The 27,520-nt window shown below is 39.6% G+C and overlaps 1 protein-coding gene across 9 annotated transcripts in view; it reads right to left on the bottom strand.

The window, feature by feature from the left end:
- The window catches only part of RBMS3 (RNA binding motif single stranded interacting protein 3), a 711,536-nt gene that overhangs the window by 225,175 nt on the left and 458,841 nt on the right, over window positions 1-27,520 (bottom strand). For all 9 annotated transcript variants that reach the window (XR_003796707.1, XR_003796708.1, XM_029242733.1 and 6 more), the window contains exon 5: window positions 12,076-12,233. Coding sequence is in view for 7 of the 9 variants with exons in the window: in XM_029242733.1 (XP_029098566.1) it covers window positions 12,076-12,233 (158 nt within the window). In the remaining 2 variants the exon portion in view is untranslated. The remainder of the gene's footprint in view (window positions 1-12,075; window positions 12,234-27,520) is intronic.

Here is a 27,520-nt window from a genome sequence, read left to right as displayed (position 1 = left end):
ACGCAGGCTCAGTAGTTGTGGCTCGCGGGTTCTAGAGCACAGGCTCAGCAGTTGTGGCGCATGGGCTTCGTTGCTCCACGGCTTGTGGAAATCTTCCTGGACCAGCGCGTGAACCCGTGTCCCCTGCATTGGCAGGTGGATTCTTAACCACTGCGGCACCAGGGAAATCCCTTAATTATTTTTTTAACTAGGAAACTTCCATTTCTAGGAACAAAAGAATTCAAATTCTGCTCTTTCTCTTTTCCCACAGGACCAACTATCCATTGTCTCTTAGGGAAGATAACCTTCCCTCCTAGCAGAGACATGAATGGGAGAGGAAATGTGCGTCCTTAATTACTACAGATGTTGCTTTATGGAATTTTGATTCCAGGAGAGCTATGGAATGAAAAGCTTATGCCCCAGGGCCCCCTCCCTGTTCAGTTGCTCTCTGGGTACTCATCTAGATAAAAGGCAGTTAAGAATCTAAAGCTTGCTTGCCAGAGTCCTACAAATCAAATCCTTCCCCTTTTGTCTTTAAAACGACACGGAATTCTAAACGCACACTGAAACTGGATGGGGGATAGCGTGTGTGTGCTTCGTGGCTTCATCTCATCCATCCACCTAAAACATTTTTGTCCTGGTTTGAAAGCCTCATATCTTCCCTTTTGGATTCTAGTACGATCATCTTCTGTTAAGACTGGTTTACAGCCCCACCAAGCCCAGTGGGGGCCATTTCTGTGAACACCAGACAGCAGCGTAGAGTGTTCACTCTGGCTTCATTCAGATTTAACTAAGTATATGTCTGCAGGAGCCTTTAGAGACTCTCATCTCCGAAAGAATAAATGCAATAAAAGTCTGTTTTCTGTAGCTGCCAGTGCTTAGTGTCAAACCATGTTATGTGGCACCACCCGGCAGTGACAATTTCATTTTAATACACAGGGCACATTTTAACAAGGCCAAGCCATCCCAGCAAAGAGGGAAATCGAGGAGCTGCCGAGGGGAAAGGCTCAGAGTGAGACCCATGGAACTCTGGGGGAGAGACTGCATTTGAATGGCCACCTTAGCAAGAATGTGACCATTTTCTTCTCCAGTTTCACAATTAGCCTATTTGAAATGCCAGCCCAAGCTATCTGCAATCTGGCATGCGCTCCACTTGAAACTGACACTAATATTATCAAGTGGGTCTGAAAAGGCAGCGTGCCAGACAAAGCTGCCTTTCCATGGCCCCTTCAGATGGGCCACTGAATCCCTACAACTGCACTCATTCTTTCTAGGCGGTACCTGAACCCTCTCACATCCCTCAGAAGAGCTCGTGTGCCTGGCCAACCATTCACCCGACAATGCAATGCATTAATTAGGTTCCTACAACGCTCCAATCATTGTATAAAGTCTCAGGGTTTTCTGTTAGGTCTGATGTTTAAATACAAACGTGCATTAAAGGTCCTGTTTGACATTCTTTCTTGTCTCCGTGCCTAGGAACCTGGCTTCAGTCATTCGAAACGCACCACTGAATTGTGATTTAGAGAACATTTCTTTTTTACAACAGCTACTAATAGGTGCTAGTTTCATAGCCAATACAATCCCCATGGGCAAATTACACCAGATGAGAGCCTGACCCAATACCGGGAGAATGTTCTGGGTCAGACTTAACACACAGAGGTGGCAAAATATTGTGTACAACGATTTGCAGCCTACCTGTCTCACCTCCATGGAGAATCTCTCAGTTTATGATCTTAAATCAATAAGCATGATTACGCACATAGTTAAAACAAATCCACCCTGTCATTTATGATGCTTAATGAAAGGTTTCCACTATTGTGAAATTTTTGTGGTTTTGCAATCACAGGCTCCGTACAAATTATTGGCAACTTAGAACATACAGCTTTGCAAGCCATTCATCCTCGCTTCCGGTAAGATTTGCTGAAAGTGTCAACACGAAAAGATTTTGTAAAAAACAAATTATGTCATTGACTTCGTAATCCATGGTAACAGAAGAAATAATAGTGAATTTCAGCAAGAAAGAGGAGTGAAGGAGTTGAATTTTCTCAGTTTTTGCAATTTGTTTTCTTCCTTCGAGGTGCTTGACATCTTTAGGAGACAAGTGTCATAAATGCAAAATAGGGCAGTAGACTGGCCTTCCTACCACCTCCCTTTGCAGAAACTCTGACATTTTGGTGGCCCCTTGCTTAGCACTGAAGCACATTCCTCTTATGAAATGGAGCTATGGACAATATTTGGTTCATGAAAACCCACTCCAAAACTTTAGAATCACATATATTCAGGACTGGAAATACCAACTTCTACATGGTACAGAGGAAGAAAATAACACCAGAAAGCAGTGGCTTCTCTAAAGTTGAGGTGGTAGAGAAGCCTGCAACGGAACATTTGTCCGTTGACGCTGAGTTCGTTGGCTTGTTTGGAAGGGATGGGGCTCCACTGCTGGCCTCCTGTCATCACTCCTGATTTCCTGCCCTGATCTGCTTTCATCTGTGTTGAAGCTGGATGGGGCCAGCCATCTCCATTTCATTCAGCCATGATTAACTAGAGTAGGTGTTCTCAGAAATGGAGATTATACCCTGGTATGATATAACAAGAAGGGCACTTCACCTGTGTGGTATTCTTTCCAGAACTTAGACATAACATGGATCCCATCATGAACTAAACACCGAAAAATGCAGACCTGGAGACATTTTCCAGGATACCTGGCTGGGACTACTCATGGAAAACAAGGCAAGTCTGAGATACCGTCAGAGACCAGAGCAAACTGATGAGAAAAACCACCAAATGCAAAATGGTACCAGGGATTGGATTCTGGAACAAAAAGAGGATATCAATGGAAAAATTGGTGAAATTCCAATAAAGTCTGGAGTTTGGTTAATAATAATGTACTGATGTCAGTTTCTTAATTCTGACAAATATGTCATGGTAATGCAAAGGGTTAACAACGGGGAAAACTGGATGTAGGGTGTACAAAACCTGTGTATTACCTTTGTAACTTTTCTGTAAAACTAAACTTATTCCAAAATAAAAAAGCTTATTTTTAAAATGATGGTACATTAAAATTATCAGGGAACTATTTTTTAAAAATATCAGTGTCTGGGCCCCAGCTCAGGAGATTCTGACTTAATTGCTTTAGCATGAAGTCTAGGCACATATTTTTGAAAGCTGCCGAGGTGATGCCAGTGTGCAGTCAGGGTTGAAAACCACTGTTCTGGAGTTCTCTGTCAGGTGCCCCAAACTGGAAACCATGGGCCAAATCCAGCCTTCACGAATGTTTTGCTTGGGCTGCAAAGAGTTTTTGAAAAATTTGAAATGGTTGTCAACATTTAGAGATTGGGAGACTTCACGTGAAAAGTTGAATTTCTGATTCCTCTTGAAAGATGCGATGAAAGACGAGATAAGGTGTTTTCTGCATGGCAACTATGGTATAACAAAAATAAATTTGGTCTCTGTCCTTGGTTCCTAGCACAGAACTCCTAAAACTCTGGGGATTTCCCGAGTGAAAGGAACGTCTTCTGTTATTTGTAATGGATCACTTTTGACTATACCTGAGTTTCTGTTAATGAGGTGATTCAAGGTGAGACCCCTAGATAGCTTCAGAATAGGGCTGGTCACCAGAAAGACCAAAGAATTAGAGGGCTGGAGCTGTGAGGCCCACTCTTCAGTGTCTGGGGATGGGTGAGGGGCTGGAGATTTGAGTGCAACCACCGAGAGCCAATGATTTAATCAATGGCACCTATGTGATGAGACCTCCATTCAAACCACTGAACAACAGGGTTTGGAGAGCTGATGGGTAGGTGGGCACATTGATGTGCTGGGAGGGCGGGACACCTAGAGAAGGCAGAGAAGCTCTGAGCCATTCTCCCACCCCCTTCCTTGCCCTATGCATCTCTTTCATTTGGCTGTTCCTGAGCTGTATCCTTTATGACATACAGGTAAATATTTAAGTGTTTTCCTGAGTTCTGTGGATAGTCCTAGTGAATTTTCAAGCCTGAGGGGTGTCAAGGGAACCCCTGAATTTGTAGTGGGTGGGGCAGAATTGTGGGTAGCTTGGTACCCCATTTGTGGTGGTGTCTGAAGTGGGGACACTCTTGTGGGACTTAGCCCTTGAACCTGTGCAGCCTGATGACAACTCTGAGTAGTTAGTGTTAAAACTGAAATGAATTGTTGGACACCCAGCTGGAGTCAGAGAATTGGATAATTAGTATGGAAAAATGACACACATTCAATGTCACAGAAGTCCACATATTTGGTGTCAGAAATGATGTCAGAAAAAAGACATCATGGCAAAGTTACTCTAGATTTGAGCAGTTGTTTTCTGTAAACAGAGCCAGTCTGCCATCATTCCAACCTACCTGTATCCATTGCCAGTCTGAAGGAGAAGTAGCAGGTGGTATTTATTGCTGACTTTGCACTGCTTTCTATTTCTACTTTTTAATAGTGGAGTCAAGAGGAAAGAAAATTAGTTCACTCATCCATGTGTGCTGATGTTTTCTGCTTAGCCCTCCCCCATACGCCTTCTCTGCTCTGCTCTATGCCCCAAAGAAGTGACCCTTCCGTGGACTGTATCACCTTTGCTCTGTTACTTGATGGTTTTTATTGGTGTCACCACTGGAGGCCTGGTGGAAACAGAGAGAGATCTGGCTGGTCCTCCTCATTCTCTCTGCTTTGGCACCACGTCTGTCTGGCAAGGGTTACATCCCTCCCTGTCTACAGTGCCTCTAGGTGGCCCCTCCTCCAAGGCTCTGGGTCTCACTGGGCTCTGGGCACATGGCTTCACCTGCTGTCTGCTCTCAGGCGTAAAGGCTTCCTTCTGCGGCTCATCTCTGGGTATCTCAGCATCCCTTCATCAGTTCCCTTAACTCTGCCCACACTTCTGTAAATACTCCTCCATGCTAGCCTCTTCAGTTGGATCATTTGTGGTGAAACTATGCTTCTAGCCAGCACTTTGACGGCTACATCATAAAACTATCAATACCCAAGGAACAAAATGATCTCTGAGGCTGTGTATTTCAAGAAAAATGTAAGAAAAAATAAGTTTACTTACACTTAGTCTGGGAACTGCTTCTTTCAGACTACCCACCTACCCCCAGCGGACATCCTTGTCTGGATGCGTCATAATCTAAATCTGTCTTTTAACCATAGATTAATTGTGCTCAAAGAGAATTTGGTAAAGAAATGGAAAAACCTTCAATTCAAAAATGAGAACTGAGATAAAGGAGGAATCAATAAGTATAATGTGTTCAGGTATAGAAAAATCTCACCATTCAATGCAACTGGAACTCATTTGATCACTTTTAATCAGTCTCTTTGAGCTATAGCCATATTTCATTCATTACTAGATATTACTATCTATTACATTTCTCTTCTTTTTTCTATAATATATCAACCTTGCCTTTTTTCTGTTTCCCAGGTATGAGGAACTGGCCCCAGCTTAGCTCTCCTTCTCTCTTTTCCTCTGCTGGGACAGCTCCTTTCACCCTCCAGGCCCACCAGGGAGTCTCATGCTGGTTTCTTCTTATCATGTGCATCTTAGGCTAAATGCAGTCTCCTCAGAGGGCTTTCCTGTCCTTTACCTCAAACCTCTCATTTTGTCACATTCTCTATAGCACCCCTATGCTTTATTTTGTTTTCATAGCACTTTAGTTATTTGATATTAATTGTTGATACCCATTATTTACTATTTTATGTTTGATGACATACTTACTGTGTCCCCAATCCAGTAGAATGCCAGTCAATTAAAGCAGATACTTGTGTGTGTGTGTATGTGTGTGTGTGCACATCTCTAATTATCACATGTAGAATAATTACTGGCACATTACTAGTGCCCACATATTTACTGGGTGAACTGAATGAATGCATGGATGAATACATTTTACAGGACTTCCCTGGGCGCAGTGGTTAAGAATCTGCCTATCAATGCAGAGGACACGGGTTTGAGCCCTGGTCCGGAAGATCCGACATGCCACGGAGCAACTAAGCCCGCGAGCCACAACTACCGAAGCCCGTGCGCCTAGACGCCGTGCTCCGCAACAAGAGAAGTCACCACAACGAGACGCCCGTGCACTGCAAGGAAGAGTAGCCCCTACTTGCCGTAACTAGAGAAAGCCTGCGTGCAGCAACAAAGACCCAATGCAGCCAAAAATAAATAAATAAATAAACAAACAAATAAGTAAATAAATAAAATCAAGATGTCAGTACTCTGTAATGACCTATATGGGAAAAGAATCTAAAAAGGAATAGATATATTTATATGTATAACTGATTCACATTGCTGTACATCTGAAACTAACACAACATTGTAAATCAACTATACTCCAATAAAAATTAAAAAAATATATACATTTTACATATAAGGAAGGGAGGCTAAAAGAGTTTAAGTAACTAGTCCAAGAACACAGATAGGAAGAACAGAACTAAGATGAAAACTAAGTTATTTCTGACCATAAAGCCATATTTATAACCACACGGATACAGATGGATGTTAGGTTGGTCCAATTCATAGAAAGCAGAGTATGTATGAAAGATATTAAATAAAAGAGGCCCACATGTGCCCTCCAAATGATATTTCGAAGTCTTTCTCTTTATTGGCGGGAAGCCAACAACCTACCTGAAATCCCCACAGCCTTCAGGGCCCAAGAGTCCCTGTCATGGTTTGTACTTAGGGCAAGCACAGGGTAAAGAGATCTTACAGACCCTGAGCACAGGGAATGGCCTCTATTTCCAATTGCAAGGTAACAAAGTTCTCCAATTTCAGTTTCACAAGGATAAATAATATTCAGAACTCTCCTCCCATCCCACGGAGGGCTGACTTTGGAACAACGCCATTCCAATTTCAAAATAATAGAACAATAAACTGTATGTTTTTTCTCCTTTTCTAAGTTTTTATAAAAGCATGTATACAGAAAGATTGAAGACCAGGGGATTTCAGAATAATAGATTATTCAATGCAATTTAATTCATTTGTTTGTTTGGTTGACAGGTTGGTTTGTTTGTTTGGGTTTTGAAAACCAGGGCTCCTAATACACGGAAAAGAAAGTAGAGTGATCTGCCTTCTCTAGCCATGACCATGACTTTCTGATGTTAAAAGACAGAAAGACAAACAGACAACATAAAGAAACGATGAAGATAAACACATAAAACAAGAATAAAGATAAAGAAGCTACAGGGTGGACCAGGGGTTTTCTCTTTAGTGGATCACATCTGCTGGCAATTGAGAGAGGAATTAAAATTACTAAAAGGAATAACAGTCCACCTTCTTTTCAATCTCAGCAAACACAGTTGTAACCTGTTTCTGTGCAAACACAGCTGTAGTTTGGTGGTTACTAATCACTAAGTTTACATTTTAGAGATTTTCTTTGCTCACAGTTGATTTCCTAGTTCCATGCATTTGAGACAGTAATGGCAAATGAATTGCCAAAACATCAAGGGAGAAATATTAACACAACATTTCTTAAAGATGGATTTAAGGTAGATATGAATCGAAACACATTCTAAACAATAAAATCACATTTAGATAGGCTTGATGGTCATTTTAAAGCATCATATAGTTGCCTACAAAGAAAGTATTGGCATTTGCCTTATAATTTTAAAATTTTCTATATTTTCTTTATGTTTATTCTGAGTCTGTGTTCTCTTTCTATTTTGGGAGGTGGGAGAAGATAGGCAGCAAGAAATGTCAGGCAGTGGAAAGTAAAGAATAAAATTGTAATGATATTTGAAGTAATTAAAAGAAAATACAAAAATAATATTTTAATTAATTTTTAATAATCAGCCTGATATTTGTCTTCCTGTAACTGTGATTAATTTTTTTACTTAGTGAAAAGAAAGAAGCACTGAAATGATTTATTTGGAAAACTTGCCCATTTGGTAGGGAGTGGTAGAACACTGCCCAGATGTTAAAAGTCATTCAAACAAAACTCCATGAGAATCAAATTAAGAGTACTGAAGAGAGGTGAAAAAAACTACAGAATACAAAGGTCTCTGTGCTCAGCGGTCTCTCACGCCCTTTAGCTCACCAGGGGACAGTAAATGCATGGCTTAAAGAGGTTCTATGTTCCCAGATGTTGAAGCTGGAGTAATTGTGAACGCTTACCCTCATCCCTTCTCCACTTTGGGTCATTCTTTACCGGCCTCTCATAACACTCGTTCAATGTGATTTTTGTTAGACAAACGGTCTTATGTTTCTGGGAATGGGAAATGGATAACGTGAACATGCAGTCCTGTCCCTCCAGACTCAGGCTGATTTATGTTCTGATCCTCATGCTGGAAGGCAAGGTAGTCTGTTGGCATCCGCGAGCTCTGCAGTAGTGGGTCTGACTGTCAGCATTCCCACCATAAACTTTTGTTTTTCAGGGTTTATGACTTGGCTATAAAATGCTGCCTGCAGGGGGGTGGATCTTACAAAACTGTTTTATGTTACGAGAGGAAAAAAATAATAATAAAATAAAATGAAAGTCTGTAATTTCAGACACCATCTAGTGCTTCTGGAACGTTAAAAAGCCTGTAATTGTGCTGTCTCTGCACCCTACTGGCATTCAAATCAATGCTTTGAAGTTCAGTGGTTTAAATATAAAACGAAGATACCACCTTTACTTTGAAGAGGTGATTTTCAAAGAAGATGAATATAGCTTACAAGTAAAATAATAATGGAGGTTTTCTTTTGAGTCAAAGGAATTTCAGGATCTCTTGCACATGAACCAAGAACCACACCGGGGATTTTGTCCCAAGACGGCAGTGCAGAAAGACCCTGAGCTCACCTCCTCTCACGAGCACACCAAAATTACAACTATTTACAGAACAACTATCAATGAAAAAGACTAACTTAACAGAAAAGATCTTCCACAACTAAAGATATATCATTATTTGTTTGGCTATAGCCCTTGTGATCTTGAGAACATGGGCTTATGTTCACCTATACCCGAACCTATAAGTGGGTTCTCCTGCTTATCTTCTGTGAGATATTGTACAGGATTTTAAACTTCTCTTGCCTTCATTTTTTCTATAATTGTAAAATGTGAATATAATAATATAACAAAAACAATAATAATTAACTCAAAAAGCCAAAAAGAAAAAAAAAGGAGGAACCACAATGAGACAGGTAAGAGGGGCAGAGTCATGGTATAGTCAAGACCCGTGCCCCCCCACCGCCAACCCCAGTGGGTGAATCACTAAGGGGAGGATAATTACAACTGTAGAGGTTCTCCCCAAGGAGCAAGGGGTCTGAAACCCACATCAGACTCCCCAGGCTGGAGGTCCTACACTGGGAAGACGAGCCCCTAGAACGTTTGGCTTTGAAGGCCAGTGGGGCTTACTTTCAGGAGACCCAGAGGGCTGTCGGAAATAGAGACTCTACTTTTAAAGGAGGCACACAAAATTTCACACGCTCCGTGAACGAGGGCAGAAGCAGTAATTTGAAAGAAGCCTGAGTCAGACCCACCTGCTAATCTTGGAGAGTCTCCTGGAGAGACAGGAGGCAACTGGGACTCCCCCTGGGGACAGAGATGCTGGCAGCAGTCATTTCTGGGAGCTCGTTCTGCCATAATAACACTGGTGCTGGAAAGTGCCATCGTGGAATCCTCCCTCTAGTTTATTAGCCTCAGGACCCAGCTCCATCCCCACCCACCAGTCTGTGGGCACCAGTACTGGGACAGGCAAGAATGTGGAGAAAAGGGAACTCTTGTACACTATTGTGGGCATATAAATTAGTGCAGCCACTGTGGAAAAGAGAATGGAGAGTCCTCAAAAAACTAAAAAGAGAAATACCATGTGTTTTAGCAATTCCACTAGTGTATATATCAGAAGAAAACGAAAACATTAATTCAAAAAGATACATGCACCCCAATGTTCATAGCAGCATTGTTTACAATAGCCAAGACATGGAAACAACCTATGTGTCTATCAACAGATGAATGAATAAAGAAGTTGTGTATATATGTTGTTTTTTTTTATATTACATTCATTAATTTTTTTTTTTTTTTTTTTTTTTGCAGTACGCAGGCCTCTCACTGTTGTGGCCTTCTCCTGTTGCGGAGCACAGGCTCCGGACGCGCAAGCTCAGCGGCCATGGCTCACGGGCCCAGCCGCTCTGCAGCATGTGGGATCTTCCTTGACCGGGGCACGAACCCGTGTCCCCTGCATCGGCAGGCGGACTCTCAACCACTGCGCCACCAGGGAAGCCCACATTCATTAATTTTTTTATTGAAGCATAGTTGATTTACAATGTTGTACCAATCTCTGCTGTACAGCAAAGTGACTCAGTTTTACATATATATATTGATACATTCTTTTTTTAATATTCTTTTCCATTATGGTTTATCCCAGGAGATTGGATTATAAATTGTGTGTATATATAATGGGTGGATCCTAATCGAATCTGACTGATGCCCTTTTAAGAAGAGATTAGGAGCAAACACAAAGGGTAGACCATGTGAAGATATGGGAAAAGAAGGCCATCTGCAAGACACAGAGAGGAAACCAAACCTACTGCCACCTTGATCTTGGACTTCTAGCCTCTAGAATTGGGAGAAAATAAATGTCTGTTGTTTAAAGCCACCCAGTCTGTTGAATTCTGTTATGGTAGCCTGAGCAGACTAATATATCCATACTTTGTACCAAAAATCTTTTGTTTAAAAAACAAAGAAACAAAACATAGATCTTCTTAGAAAATGTGTTCTCTTGATGAATCTGAAACATGTTCCTTTCTCAGCAGGAGCATAAATGAAGGAGAAACTAATTTGTTAGAGAGGTTTTGCGGGGCAGGAGGTGGGTGCTGAGCCAAAGGCGTGTGCACGCAGTGTGAAGTGGAGCATGGCAGGCATTTAGTGCCTCCTGCACTGGCTAGGCCTCCAATAGCCGGCTGTACAGTCTCCAAGAATGAGTAAGTTGGACAATTTCAGAGACCCAGGTGTTGCAATTAGCTCTGCCTTGACCATGACAATCAACAGTTAACAATGTTCTGAAAACTTGAATGCCTCATGCATGCATTCAAGTCTGGGAGATGTTTTTCATTCTGCTGACTTCTCTTCAAATCTTCAGACCTGTATCCTGCATACGTCTCCCGGTCTAGTAGAATGTGTAGAACATTGTGGGGAATAAGAAGAATTTTAAGACATGGTCCATGACCTCAAGGAAGTCAAGTCAGAGATCAGTTAATCAATGCATTTTCATATCTTTCCAAGTGGGTTCACGGAGGTTGGTTTGGGATGGTTTTTCCAATGATGGCAGGGTTCCCCATAGGGGGAAACACCTGCCTGCAAGGGGCTGCCTTCCAGATGACATTAACATTCATCCATTCATTCATGTTGAGTCCGCTCAAGACCTCAAGACGCATAAACACACCCAACCGTGGAGACACAGCTTTTCCTTTTCTTCTTTGTTATTGAGCAGTTTCGGTTTCCCTGTAGTTTCCTTAACTTTGTTTCTTCATGAAAGCACAGCAGGTACCACCATTTTAACTCCATTCCTGGCTGAGATCCTCTTTTGTAAACATTCTCTTAAAGTTAAAAAGAAAACTACTCATCTTCTTCCAACAATGAGAAAAGTGCAATTTGTTCTTTTCTGTTTTGTTTAAAACATCAAAAACACACAGCCAGGGCCTCTTAAATGCAAATGCCCTCTTCACCTCCCCTTAGATTTCTGAGTTCCTTGAGACTACCCAACAGTTCCTGTTTCTCGAAATCTTTCCTCTCTTCTCTCTTCCCCTGACTGAGAAATTCTACCATCTTGCTCTTTAGAAATCAATGCTGAAACATGTGGATGCTTTGTTCACCCCATGGGGTCTTTAGCTCTGGGGTGCTGGGCATTTATTATCCCTAGTAGAAACTGACGTCATCTGATTTTGTTGATCTACAGGCATAGAGAGGACTGGGAAGGGGTTATGCATACCATTATGACTTGAGACAGATATAAACATTCTATGTACAGATTTTAGCAAGAACAACATATTTCTAGTTACACTGGAATTCTCTGACTCAAAGCAAAGATACAGTCAGTTTGATAAGCTACTTTTCTTTGAATATTCTATATTCCAGCACTCTTGTAGTGCTAGAAAGGGATGGAATTAAAGGGAATACAAGGAAAGAGCAGGTGTTTTACCTGGCAAAGCCAACGCCTCTGCTGACTCCATTAGCATCTCTTAGTATCCTTGTGGAAATGACATGTCCAAATGGTTTCAGCATAGTCTCAAGCTCCTGTTCATCCATAGAAATGGGGAGATTTGAGATATATAGGTTTGTTGGGTCTTGCTCTTGTTGCTAAGGGAAAAAAGAAACACATGCAGTAAGTTCTGAATATTGAGAAACACTGCAGAAATTTATACATTTTGCTTACACTGCCATCTAGATTCCAATCTCTAGCATGCTCTTGGAAGTTCTTTCAGTAAGGGTGGTATTTCTTTTCACTGAATTCCTTCTTGCCAGAATGCTTCTCATAGAAGCAATGCCATCAGTGAAAATCAAACTTTCTGTCTAGCCTTCCTTAGAAAAGTCTAATAAACTTTTATTGCAGTTGAACTAAGGTAGGTATGTATATTCTATGACCATAACTAGTGGTTCTATTACCACTCTAACTACTGTCACCACTAGTTACTAATGTTGCATTTAGTGAGTGTTCATAACATGCTAGGCATTGCTTTAAACACTTGATATACGTTATTTCATTCAATATTTCCAGTACATATAATTGTTACTACTTTACAGTGGACAAAATTGATCCCTAACTTGGTCTAAGTTATACAGCTCTTAAGTGTCAAAGCCAGGGCAAAAACCTGGGGGTATCACCAAAGTCCATGGGCTTCCCTGTCTTGCTATAGTGCCTTCCACTGCACCAATGGGGAGAAAAGAAGTGTGGTCCTAGGACAGCATTTATCATCAGCCTCAGCATCAATGGGGAACTTTCTAGAAATGCAAATTCTTAGGCCCCACCTTGGAATCAGAAACTTGAGGGTGGGCCAAGTGATCTGTCTTTTGACAAGCCCTCCAGGTGAGTTTGATGACCGCTCAAGTTTGGCAATCACTTCCATAGACCACAGTTAAATATTTATATGTGAATGAGATTATGAAGCAGTAGTGCTTAAATAAGCTTTGCTTAATAGAATGGGAAATCAAACAACAACTGCTAGCATTATTTCTAAGTGTGTGAATATCTTCTATTTCACACAATGAATTAATAAGTTGGAACTTAGTTGTACGCATGTCTCAAAATAAAGCACAGACAAAAGCCTGACATGATTGATCATTAATATCAAAATAGATCCCATATTTAAATGAACTATTATATTTTAACCAACACAACAACTTTAACTTCAAGAAGAAACATGATTAAATTGGAAAAAGCAACTCTGAAGTCTATAGGAAATGACATTATATAATAGTAAAATATCTTTTGTGCAGAGATGATATATTCTGTAGCAAATTTGAGGTTTTAAGCAAAACGAAAAATACAATAAACAAAATTCCAAATATTATTACAGATCAAGAAATAGTTTTGGCATGAAACTAAGCTCCATTACTTTTAATAACTCTAAATATTCAGACAGGCCATAATATTTTTATTAAGCTTTGAGATGAATAAGATCTATTATTAGGTTCTTTTTGAAACATAGTTTAGTTTTCAAACTTTTTGATCACCATGAAAAACAGTGCAAATAAACAGGTAATCAATCAGGAAAAGATAACAGCTTTAGTATTTGGGAATAGTGTATATGTAGAAACTGTACAACTGTAGTCTCTCTCTCACACACACACACAGACATACACACACACACAGACACACAGACACACACACACACACACACACACACACACACACCCTGCTAATTAATGGCATGATCCTAGAGAGAAAACAGAGATGATATTATTTTTTTCCTAAGTGGACATGATCCCCCGCCCAACTGCTGGGGTGATGAAAAAAGAAAAAAAAACCTAAAAGAAAAAAAAAGTGGTGTTTCAGATACATAATAACAAACCTATGTATATATGACTTTTGACTTTATATTATTTTACTACTCATCCTTTAATTTTAATCTTCACATCATCATTCCAAAGGTAGCTAGGCAAATATCATCATACTTATTGGATAATGAGGAAATGGAGGCATGAAAAATTCATCATCTCACCCGAGGACAATCCAATAATTAGTGACAGGGTTCAAATTAAATTTAGTCAGATTTTCTATCTTCCATCTCAGTGTATTTTTCCAGTAGGCCAATGTTTCCAAAGCTTCAATCATTCACATATCATCTTAGAAAATTTGCCAGCCATGTACTATAAGTTTATTTACTTAAAAGTTTTCTTTTGTATTAATTAATTTTTATTTATTTTGGCTATGTTGGGTCTTTGTTGCTGCATGCAGGTTTTCTCTAGTTGCAGCGAGTGGGGGCTACTCTTCGTTGTGGTGTATGGGCTTCTCAATGTGGTGGCTTCTCTTGTTGCGGAGCATGGGCTGTAGGTGGGTGGGCTTCAGTAGTTGTGGTGTGTGGGCTCTAGAGCACAGGATCAGTAGTTCTGCTGAGTACATGGGCTTAGTTGCTCCATGGCATGTGGGATCTTCCCGGACCAGTGATCTAACTGTGTCCCCTGCACTGGCAGGCGGATTTTTAACCACTGTGCCACCAGGGAGGTCCTTAAAAGTTTTCTTTAAATCAAAATATCTTTGGGCTTAAGTAAATCCATTGAAAAAGATAACAGTATGTTGCTACCATAGCTAAAAAGCCAGTATCACTTGGCATAAGTAGGTTACTATCAAAATTGGCAACAAATTCACATGATTAAATTATATTGGATACTGTTTGTTCACAGAAGATTGTGACCCTGATGGTTGACTCTCTCTTAGTAACAAATGAGATTCGTAATTAAGAGAGGTATTAAGCACACTAGGACCAGACAGAGTCTTTTTCCTGTGAAGAATCAGAATTGAGAAAGAGTTGAGAGAAGAAAAACTTTCCTATGATGTGATTTCTGGAGCTTATACCCTAGATCAACTCAAGTTCCAGTGGGAGTTCCTGCTTAACCCAGAGAGTGGGCTGCAGAACATGGCAGTCCCATGAATGGGTTGGCATTTGCCCAACATTCTGTATACCTTCATCCTTAATGAGGCTAAACAACCATAAGCAACTAATCCCACTAGTGAAGCATAGTGTACAGATCTAAGTAGCAGTACACCAGTGTATCCTGATTCAAATCCATTTCCAAATTCCGCAAGTATAGAATGCACTGCAACTTCTCAAAATGGTGTGTAATTAACATACGGAGCTTAATACACAAGAGATTGCCCGGTAGCTATTTTCTGAATCCAAATTCAAACAGCAAGGCCAACTCCTTAATCTGTATTCACAGAGAAAGTACAGAATTGGAGAGTGTCATTCCTTAATTTGTATTTACAGGAAGAATACAGTGTTTGGGCAGTGTTATTCATTAAGTAATTCTCTCCTTTGAAATACAATATAAGTCTTGAACATATTTGTTGATGACAATAGAATTTAATTTCTGCATAGAATGAACTTTAAAATAATATATGCATTTATATTTTTATTTTCAGTTTTATATTTATGTACCACATTTATGTAAATAGATGGGCTCTTTCAAAAGGTTCTTTGGCACTATGAACCTAAAAGAATGTGCCTTTTAAATCTGCAGAAAAATAACTCATGTGATACCTGCAATCTAGAATCTTTTTGAAATCTTTTTGTTTTTTAACTTAAATTTTCATGATCATTTAGCTCCAGAATGGACCTAAAGGAGCATCTTGTCCAATCTGATATTTAAAAGATGGGAAAAACAAAAATGAAAACAAGCTAAAATAGTGCTTATGACTTACTCAAGGCCACTCAGCTAAATAGTAACAGGCTAGAGATAGAACCCATATCCTTTCATACCTGATCCAATGTTCTTCCCAGTTCTTAACACTGCCTTTCCTCCTAAACATCAATGAATAACAGATGGCAAATTGTGGTTCAAAGGAATATTTGCACATACAAGAATAAATATCTCTGAATCCCTTATTTTATTCACTTTTGCTTATTCATGAAGTAGCTTTAGTTACAGAGGTAAGGCTACAAAAAAAAAAAAGGATTCCTAGCCTTAGTCAGCATTTCACACATCATCAACTGAGTGAATACTCTGCAGTGTATGCTAGTCTGTAAAAGTATATGACTACAATTCATACATCTATTACATTTAATTGACCATCTCACCATAAGTAACTCCTCCATTTTGCTCTGTTTCTGTATCTTTTCATCTGTATGGGGATTTCTTGATTTACTATTTAGTTTTGTCAAAAGATTGTGAAAAAATTAGAATGGTACCCTCTCCATCGTTAATGGGAGCAGAGACCTTGTCATTTTACGTAAGAATATAAAAATTCTTTTTCCTGAAATGACTTCATTTTTCTCAGATTTTTAGTGTTAGGTTTATTGGTACTCATTTGCTTTATTACAGTTGAAGACAATGTCAGAACATTTCAAGGAAGCTTAGCAAATGAATACAAATGGAGGGCAAAATTATTGCTCATATATAGATCAAAGGTTATGTCTGGGGCTGTGTTTTTTGGATACACATTATGACTATTATATATACATGATTCTGGAAAAGGTAACTACCTTTGAAGAAGATTTCAACACTCAATCTGACAACACTCATGCTTGATGAAATTATATTTAAATATTCAGGAAGTAGTTATTGGCATTAGGAATTTTAGAGCAATGTTTCTCAAGCCACCTGTGGTGGGGACCATTTTTATTTCCAATCTGTCACAAACCAACATTTGCAAAATATTTACATTTTTCAAAGTTAATAGAAAAAATTAAGAGACATACAAAATGCAAGTTGCAATTTTTTATTACTACATTAAACAAACCAAAATTACATTTGGATTAAATGTCATGCTAATGTGAACTTGTTATAAAAGGTTTTAAATGCTTACTCTCTATTTCTGTATGTATTTCCTTGTGAACAAGTACCATTTGGTGGACCAAATTTTAACACTGTTTTTGGGGACTAGTTCCTATTTTTTTCCACGATAATATATTACACTATGGGTCTTTCTAAGTTATTAGTTTTTGCCTACTTTACATACTATCAAGTTTTTATTAAATCACAAAATTATGTGTAATCAATTTACAGTCACTTTTAACTGTTAGGTGGACAAGGCTGTCTCAAGATGAATTGTCCTGAGCAGTGGTGACAAAATATCCTGAAATATCCTGAAGATGTTTGTAAAAACTCTAAAGCAACCTCGTGACTGTAATACTTTAAAAACAAATTGAAGGGGATGTTCATATAGACTGAAGATAATAATATTTCCTTACATGCAGCAGAGTTTTACAGTACTTAAGGTGTTTCAGGGACATTTATTTTATTTTGTATGGCCCTTTATAATAACTCTAGGCAGTAGATAGGGCAAGAGTTATAAACCCCCCTCTACCAATGAGAAGATTGGTTCTAAGATCTTAAGAGGGATACAAAAATCCCATGGCGAGTAAGTGAATAAATGACATCAGAAGTGATATTTTTTGACTCTTGACCCTTTCTACTACAGTACGCCAACTCTGGGGATTGCCTATAAATACTGCTAGTCCATGGATATCACCAGTAGAAAGAAAAATCAATGGGGAGACAAAAGCACAATTGTTTTTTAATGGGATAGCCTATTTTAAATGCTGTAGCAATTTAAAAATTAATAATAAAAAAAATAAATAAATAATAAACAATAATAAAAATGAAATGTTTTACTTCTCCCCCAAAACAGAAGCAGGGAGTTGGAGCCTCCTGCATTAATAAGCTACCCTAAAGGCATCGGAGGTTTTAGAATTAGTTGAACACTAACTTTGTACACAGATGCTCTTACTCTTCTAGTAACATCATCAGCAAGCTCGTTGCATGACTCTAGGAGTTACAGCTCCTCTAGGTGAGATCTGGAGGAAGCTGGCCATTCTGGACATACTTGCTTTAGTACCACACATGTGTGTGGTGATTAATTTTATTTGCCACCTGGACTGAGCCACAGGATGCTCAGGATGCTGGTCAAGCATTATACTGGATCTACCTGTGAGGGTGTTTCCTGGATGACTTTAACATTTAAACTCATCCATTGGCTGAGTAAAATAGATTGCCCTCTCTAATGTGAGTGGGCCTCATCCAGTCAGTTGAAGATCTGAAAAAGGCTGATCCTCCCCTGAGTTAAACTTGACGGCCTTCAAGCTGGGGCATTGTTTCTTTCCTGCCTTTGGACTCAAACTGAAACACTGGTTCTTCTTTGGTCTCTAGTTTGCTGACCTCAGATCTTGGGACTTGTCAGCCTGCATAATCTGGCAGATTCCAGGAAATAAAGCTCTTCATATACACACACACACACACACACACGCACACACACACACACACACACACACACCCCTTACTGGTTGTTTCTCTGGAGAACCCTAACTAATATAGTGTGTTAATTTTTTTCAAATCTGCTTTGCCATAAATATATAAGGGCATATGCTCAGCTCTGACCTTCACAGTTGGACCTCTGTGTTCCCTAGCTACAAAGTCACGGCCTTGGACCGGGTAAAGAGGGAGAGCCAGAGCCTTCCCTTATGATGGGGGCTCTAGAAGCATTCATTTGAGGTAATACATTAAAGACCATTAGAGGGAAAATAAAGAAAGACTGCCAAGAGGTAGGCTTTCACCCCTAAATGGTGCCCAACAAGTGTGTCCTCCGTCTTACTGGCTAAGCAATGAAGGGGGTGCCCTCTGTTTTCAACTGTCTTCTCCCTCCGCTAAAAGCAAGAAGGTGATTTCTCTTCCCCTGATTTCACATACTGATGGAGTCAGAGGAGAGCCTCTACCAGTTTTTCCTCCCACGGCACCAATAAGAACAATTTCCCTAAAATAATAACCAATAAGAACAACTTCCCTAAGGAACACATGTTTTAAAAGAAGGATTTCATTGTTTCAGATTCCACGTAAGCACAGCATTGGCAACTGGCATTCTCATCCCCAAGTTTAATCGGGGAGGGTGCGGTTAATTCTGTATAACACACTCAGCAAAGAAAGAGAAACTGTTTCTAGTGCTCAGGACAACCTGAACACTGGGTTGTGTATGTTATTCTTTAAGGCAGGGCTGGCTTAAAGCAGCCCTTGGGTTGAGATGAGCAGTGAAGTGTTATGAGCCCCTTGAGTCTCCATGACTGAATTAGAGTTACCTGTGGTCCTGGGCCAGGTGGCCAGGTGGGATCCTGGCTCTCCTTGACTTCTCCCTCCATATGACCTCATGAGCTCAGCCCAGTATCACCTGATGGGATGGTTTCTCCTGTGAGAAAATGCTAAATTAACATTTTACAATATTGAGAGCTCTCTATAGTTTTATCATAATGTACTGCTATATCACAAAGACATATGGTTTTGTACTCAGGGTCCTGATGGTCAAAAGTGTGAACAGGGAACAAAACTATAGAGAAACAAACTCAATATTGTAAACAAATCTCATCCCCTTTCCTCAGTCTCATTCACCTCTCTGAAGGGGGTCTCCCTGCCATGAGCTCTGGGATACAAAGTTGTCACTTGGTTCGTTGACAATGACCATAATTCTCCCTCAGACAACTGGAATTCTGGAAACGGCATGAACATGGCCATACATTTGCTATGGCACCCTATTAACTTCTTCTGGAATAATCATCACAACACATACAAAGACAGAACAGATGCAAACCATTTCCGTGTCTTCTGCCCAGAATATGACAGCATAGACTTGCTGAGGCTCACAGGCATATTGGGAACACACACAAATGTGTCACTGAGCGAGGTATAAAGATATTAGGGACAAAGAATTCCACTCAAGGGCAACCATTCCCATTGTGTTCTATGTCAATGATACCCCAGAGCCCAGCACCAATGGTAACTCCTGGAGTTGTGCAATAGAACTTGGGTGGCAAACACTATGTCCCTTGAGAGTAGGACAGCCTGATAAAATATAGGACATCCTGTTAAATTTGAATTTCTGTGTGAAACCACAAGAAATTTTTTAGTATAAGTGTAATAGCGAAGAACAAATCAGACTCCATATTGGATCTGTTTCTTTTACTTTGACCTTTGTATGCTATTGCTTTTGCTACAAGTTAAAAATGTTACCTGTAGCCTGATATATACAGGATAGTCCATTCTTAAGGTTCTGACCTTTAAAGTTATAATACTTTCCATTCATACAGAGATAAAAAGTTGCAGAACAGAGAATTACCTTTGTTCTACTGGAGGTTTACAGGAATATCATGACCAGATCAACTTTAATAGCAGCAAGAGCAAAAGATTCCGGCACCAAGAAGTTTGCAACAACCAACCACACCCTCTCCCCTTTTAGTATAAAAGAAGCCCGAACTCTAACTCAGGGATGGTTTTTTGGACACAAGTGCACCGTCTTCTCAGTCCTCTGACTTTCCAAATAAAGTCACTATTCTTTGCTCCAACAACTCATCTCGATTTATTGGCCTGTCCTGAGGTGAGCAGTACAAGCTTGGGCTTGGTAACATAAGTATGTCCCAAATATTGCACGGGACATAGTCGTACTAAAATATTCATTGCTACATAGGATTAATATTATTATCAAGTCATATAACTTACTTGTTGTTATATAGGACTCATTATTAGCACTGTATGGCACAATATTATCTAATATTTATTTTAAGCTTACTGTGTGCCACACACAAGGCTTTAAAATTATTTAAATTCATTATGGGTCTATTCCTTAAAACAGCCCTTGAGATAGATATGGTTAATGTCCTTATTTTACATGTGACAAAGCTGAGGTTAGAAGAAGATATGCAATCGTCCGAGGTCACACAGCTGTTAAATCCAATGAGAATTCAAATCCCGATCTATTTGATTCGGAGACCTGAGATTTCAACATAACACAGTGTGTTTAATGGCTGGCTCACAACTTTTTCTGATAGATCAAGGGGAAGGAGCCAACAGTGGCTGGATTCCTACAGGTGTTCAGCGTGTAAACCTACTTGGAAGCACAATTCACCTTTCGAAGAATGGAAATCCCTTCATCCTACTGAGGGAATGAGTTCACAAAAGACCCAAAGTTAAGTTTTGTTTTCAAGGCTGGCACAATAAAAATTTCTCAAGTTGCTAAGAAAAACACACCTGGCTAGTTATCCTCTAACCTCTATTACATATGGATACATTTAAAACGTATATGATGCATATACAGAAAGTGAAAAATTACAGCTTTATACATGAAGTTGCATTGCTGTTTTGCTTAAACCCACTTTTATTCCTAAATTGTCCAATGTCAATTTCACAGGAAACTGGCTTTGTAAAGCCATGTATATTTCACGTGGAATAGGGAAAGAGGACACAGTCAGCTCTACACCAGCAACATTTTTTAGAAAACAAATTCAGCTATACATTTAAATCCTGTCAGTCTAAGTGAAGGATGGCATATCCTAGGTTTATTTAATCCTAGCCTTTCTGAAAAGAGCTGGAAAAGGCTGCAGAACATGTGGTGGCCTACAATCCTTAACATTAGCTTGGAGAAAATGTATGTGTGTGTATGTTTGTGCATGTGTGTTTGATTACCACCATGAAAACTGATCTATCAATGCAGGAATGAAGCAGGTGGGAGAAGGAAGCCAACTGGGTGCTACCAGTTTGCTCCACTTCTTGCATTTCTGGTATTAACATCATGACCTTGGTAGAGAAATAGCAAACAAGAGGTGCACAGTAGGTTGTAGATGTTCAAATGAGATAAACCACTTTACCTTTGAAAAGCATAACTTCCATCATCAATGCCAGCTTTTATTTGGCATATATATTAATTGCGATTTTCTTAAAACTCACCAGTAGGAAAGAGATGTGTTTTATTCTTAATGTGACTCAACATCGAGTTAAATTATGTCACCAGGACTTCCTGGAAGACAGACGAGAAAAGCATGCATGCATCTCCATTTTCCCCCAGTTCTGTTTACAGGAGTCCTGGGCTCTTTGCCAGCACACCTGAGCAACTGGCGGCCCACAGGGTCACAACACCGATCCCAGTCAAAGCCACTTGTGGATTTACATATCTTGACTCAAGCTACTTTACTAAATGGATCATCCTCTTACTTTTTATACTACTGACCATTCATTCACTCACTCATCAAACATTTAATCCTCTAGTATATACCAGCCACTGAGCTAAATCCTGACAACAGAGACATGATGGGCCATGATTCTCACCTGCCACAGAGAGTTCGGCCTCGTGGCTAGTTTACAGCTAAATTTCACCAATAAAAGCTATTTCTCATTAGCAAACACATTAGTGCAGGCAAGGATGTAGACATCTGCCTCCTATGCTCTTACTGTCCATAACTTGATTCTATTTTCTTCAGTGTGGTGATTAGACAGTCTAAATTATTTCTAAATGGTGTCTCAGCTATGTTATGAACACAAAAATTAATTCTTGAAATATATAACCCCCTAGGATATATTAAGCCTTAAGACAACCAAAATTTTCAATGTGGGTCCAACTATTTATATATTTCAATTTTAACAAAAAGAAAAACAAATTTATTTATAAACCTCCAGAAAATGTTGGGTAGGAATAATCTGTAAAAGATAGTGACATGGTGACTCTGGCATTTACCAGTTCTATGACATTAACTAGCTATCATTTCTCAGCAAATTTCCTGAACTGTAAAGGGGAAATAATACTAATTACTTCAGAGTTCTTACGAGAATTGAATGACACAATATACTAAAAATTTAGTGGAGTTCCAGACACATAGGAGAAGCTCAGTAACTCATTATCCTTTCTATAATTATGAGTAATTATAGAAATAAAGAAATTTAGGACATTGTAGAAGGACAGTTACTAACTAAATTAAGTCATGTTCATAAAAGAGCAATTATTGCTATTTATTTATTTATTTATTTTAGATTTTTTAATGTGGACCATTTTTAAAGTCTTTATTGAATTTGTTACAATATTGCTTCTGTTTTATGTTTTTGTGTTTTTTTGGCCCCGAGGCATATGGGATCTTAGCTCCCTGACCAGGGATCGAACCTGCACCTCCTACATTGTATGGCCAAGTCTTAACCACTGGACTGCCAGGGAAGTCCTGATTATTGCTATTTAGAATCTGTCCCATTGCATTCCTCATAGGTGCAAACTTACTAGATACTATATTAAATTACATGGAGGTGGACATATTAAACTGACGATAAGATCCTTAAAATGTGGCCATTGGATCAGCAAGGAGAATCTAGAAATATATTGCAGGAGGGAAATCTAGAAATATATTGCAGAGCACTGTTCCTGTCATTTATGAGCTAAAAAGATTAATGATTTATTACTAGGCTCATTAATCAAAACTGTGGCTGTTTTTTTTTTTTGTAAGGAGCAATCCCATGGTTGAAGTCAATTAGCCCACCAAAGCTATTACACCAAAGAAGTTGCAGTGTTATTCAGACTTCCCCAGGAGTATTTAGAGTATAAAATAAATGCTATTATTCAGAAGATACCAAATTGCTAAGCTCCTTAAATTCATACAATTGGGAACCTGCAGTACATTAACATGCTGAAACTCATTAAGCATCTTTTTCCCCCAGCTTTAGAGTCACTGGCATTCTCAGCACAGTTAAGAACAATAACGTGCTCCAGGCTTCCAAGGAGAAAGTGACTTGTGCTCCTCCAGCCCCACTTCAATGAATCACTGAGGCAGAACTGTCACCCACCCTTTGAGGCAGTGGCTGCTTCTGCTGGATGACCCTAACACCTGAATAGGACTGCAAAGTTAGCTCATACAGTGCGTACAAGAGGACAGAAAAGAGTAGCAAGTTTATGGCCACCATTTATCTTTACTTTCTCAGAGCTCTCTTTAAAACATTCTGGAATAAATATTCAAAATGTTAGGATTTAACCCATAAAATAAGAATCTATGAGACTCTTTTTTTAATTGAAGTATAGTTGATTTACAATGTTGTGTTAGTTTCAGGTGTAGAGCAAAGTGATTCAGATATATATAACGGTTAGGGTTAGGGATACACACACACACACACACACACACACAAATATTCTTTTTCAGATTCTTTTCCTATGTAGGTTATTACAGAGTATTGAGTAGAGTCCCCTGTGCTATACAGTAGGTCATTATTGGTTACCTATTTTATATCTAGTAGTGTGTATCTGTTAATCCCAGACTCCCAATTTATCCCTCCCTCTTTCCCCTTTGTTAACCATAAGTTTGTTTTCTGTGTCTGTGGGTCTATTTCTGTTTTGGATATAAGTTCATTTGCATCATTTTTTTTTAGATTCCACATATAAACAGTATCATATGATACTTGTCTTTCTTTGACTGGCTTACTTCACTTAGTATGATCATCTCTAGGCCCATCTATGTTGCTGCAAATGGCATGATTTCATTCTTTTCTATGGCTGAGTAATACTCCATTGCTTTACTGCATATACGTACCACATCTTCCTTATCCATTCATCCGTTGATGGACATTTTGGTTGCTTCCATGAAACTCTTCTTATGTAAGTGATTAACTAAATAAATGAGGCATCTTTAAAGTAGGATGCAAACTAAAACTGTGGAAGGAATGTTGGAATTACAAAATCACTACTTAGGGGGCTTCCCTGGTGGCGCGGTGGTTGGGAGTCCGCCTGCCGATTCAGGGGACGCGGGTTCGTGCCCCGGTCCAATAGATCCCACATGCCGCGGAGCGGCTGGACCCGTGAGCCATGGCCGCTGAGCCTGCGCGTCCGGAGCCTGTGCTCCGCAACAGGAGAGGCCACAACAGTGAGAGGCCCGCGTACCGCAAAAAAAACCCAAAATCACTACTTGGTAACAATAATAGTAACAACTGACTTACGCAAGAACGATCAGTGTATGTGTCAAAACATGTGAGTGAAAATTTGATGAGAACTAGGAACTGTACATAGTCCCAAAGAATTTTCCCCAAAAGGTTACTAATTACAAGAGGAAAATAGTAACTTTTCCATGGAGATACCTTGCTGACCACATCTTTTGGTCAGTCACATCACCAGCATGAAGCAGGTGGACATCAGGTCCCGCCCACCCCGCCCCCTGTGTGATGCACCAGAAGGACAGGACTGCTCTGTAGCCTTCCTTCTAATAGCGAAAAGTTGAACCCACTCATTGGAAAACATCGGACAGCCCCAAGCTGAGGGACATTCAATGTACAATAATTGGCCTTTAATCTTCAAAAATGAAGAAATGGGAGCTTCCCTGGTGGCGCAGTGGTTGGGAGTCCGCCTGCCGATTCAGGGGATGAGGGTTCGTGCCCCGGTCCGGGAAGATCCCACATGCCGCAGAGCGGCTGGGCCCGTGAGCCACGGCCGCTGAGCCTGCGCGTCCGGAGCCTGTGCTCCGCAACGGGAGAGGCTGCAACAGTGAGAGGCCCGCGTACCGAAAAAAAAAAAGAAGAAATGATGAAGAAATACTGAAGAAGTACGATAGGTTGAAGGACACTAAAGAGACGTGACAAGTCCATGTAGGGACTGATGCTGGATTGAATCCTAGCTCCTGCCCTGATAAAATGCTTGCTTATTATAAAGGACCTTAGTGGGACGTTAGATTAGACATTTTTAGTGTACTGAGGTTAATTTTCTGATTTTGATCATTTTACTGTGTATGAATGTTCTTGTCATTAGGAAGTACAACTGAAGTATTTAAGGATATCAGGGCATCACATCTGTAACTTTGTCTCAAATATTTTAGAATAATAATATTATGTATATATTTATAGAGAAAATGATAGAGCAAATGTGGAAAATGTTTAATATGTGGAAAATCTGGGTGGAAGGTGTTATGCGACTTTTGCAAATGTTTTTTTGGTAACTTTTAAATTATTTGAAAATGAAAGTTAAGCAGCTGTAAAAATAAAATAAACAAGCTATTAATCTTGATAGCTAAAATCCAAAAAAATAAATATCTATCATAAGTACTTCACCTTACAAAAGAAATATAAGACAGTATACATTCTTTGTCTTGCATTCAAACTACACTCCCTGAAGATAGAAAGAACAAAAAATGTAGAATTCAGCGTTTGTTTCCCCTAATACAATGTGATTCTTATAATTAACAACACCCTGTACAGTGCACATCTGTTTGGCTCACATGTATACTCCTAGCTCCTGGTCTCCAAGAAAAGGATTTTGTAAAATGTTTGCCTAGGTGATTGAACAGAGAGAATGAAGATGGAGATTCAAACTGGATCTCAAGAATCTAGAAACAATAGAGCATAAAAGAAGAGCTAGATAAAATCTCTTTCAAGGCAGACGTAATTCTTTGCCAACACCGCCATCTCTCCATGACCCTGGTAGGTTTCCTCGCCATAGTGCAGCCCACATATGCACCATCAGGACCCTTCCCTCATTCGCAGACACGAAGTCGATGCTGTTGAGAGTCTGTAACCTCAGACACAGCATGGGACAAGGCAGTGGTCACTGTAGATGAGTAATGCATGGATCACTGATTCTGAAATGAGGCAATGTTGCCCGTCAGGAGACATCTGGCAATATCTGGAAACATTTTTATTTGCCACAACTGCAGTGAGGAAGCTGACATCGGTATCCCATCACACAGACGAAAGCCCTCCGCAACAAAGAATTGTCTGTGAAAGACAGTATCTGTCATGCCAAACTTGAGATACCCTGGTATCAACCCCTTTAAAGTGGAAAAAACAATTATATATATATGTGTGTGTGTGTGTGTGTGTGGTGTAAAAATACTGTCATTACATATCTATCACTATATCATTCTATAGTTTATATAAATATACCTAATAGACTCCCAGTGTTGACTTGGTTATATTTATTAAGGAGAACTTAAATATGTGCAAACATTTAATCAATGAGGTATATTGATATACCTCCGTTTATAGCTCCAATACAACTAGTAAACCAAGTGCACTTTAAAATTGCATAAAAGCAAAGTTGCATAACCACTACAATTAAAATATTAATGTGATATCATGGAGGATGTCATTTTGCCAAATCTAACTTGCCACTTGCCATATGAACATGCTACTGGTTGCAGCAGGTATTTTTGAATTTCATGGGCTATGTTATTTTTGCCGTGCGACATTCTGATTCTCCCATCAATTTCTCTATTTGAATTGCTATGAAACCTTCATCTGAGCACAGCTTGCCAGGCTAACTGCTTTCATTTGGCCTAAAAGCATCATTTACTTGTTACGTCTGCCTTGTTTTCTCCTCATTAGCCCCTGACAGTGACAGTAGGTCTCCTTGGCACCATGCGATTATAGACACAAACACAGACACAGGCAGTGACATCAGCTGGCCAACCAGATGACCTCAAATATGCTTTCATAATCATTTCAAAGATTATCATAGAATGGAAAGTCCCAAATTTATAAATTCTCATAGGAAAGTCAGGAAGACCTAAAAATATTTCCACAAACTCCAGTGAGAAAGATGCCAATATAATGAAACACCACCAGGGATTTCCAAGGCTGATCTAGTTTCAAATCCAGAAGCAGTTACATATTATATTACATATAAGTTTACGTGTATACACACACACGCACATGCACAT

This window comes from Monodon monoceros, unplaced genomic scaffold (assembly GCF_005190385.1).
Source record: "Monodon monoceros isolate NGI ecotype Baffin Bay Population unplaced genomic scaffold, NGI_Narwhal_1 Super_Scaffold_3, whole genome shotgun sequence".
NCBI lineage: Eukaryota > Metazoa > Chordata > Mammalia > Artiodactyla > Monodontidae > Monodon > Monodon monoceros.
This window is presented reverse-complemented; position numbering and strand designations above follow the sequence as displayed.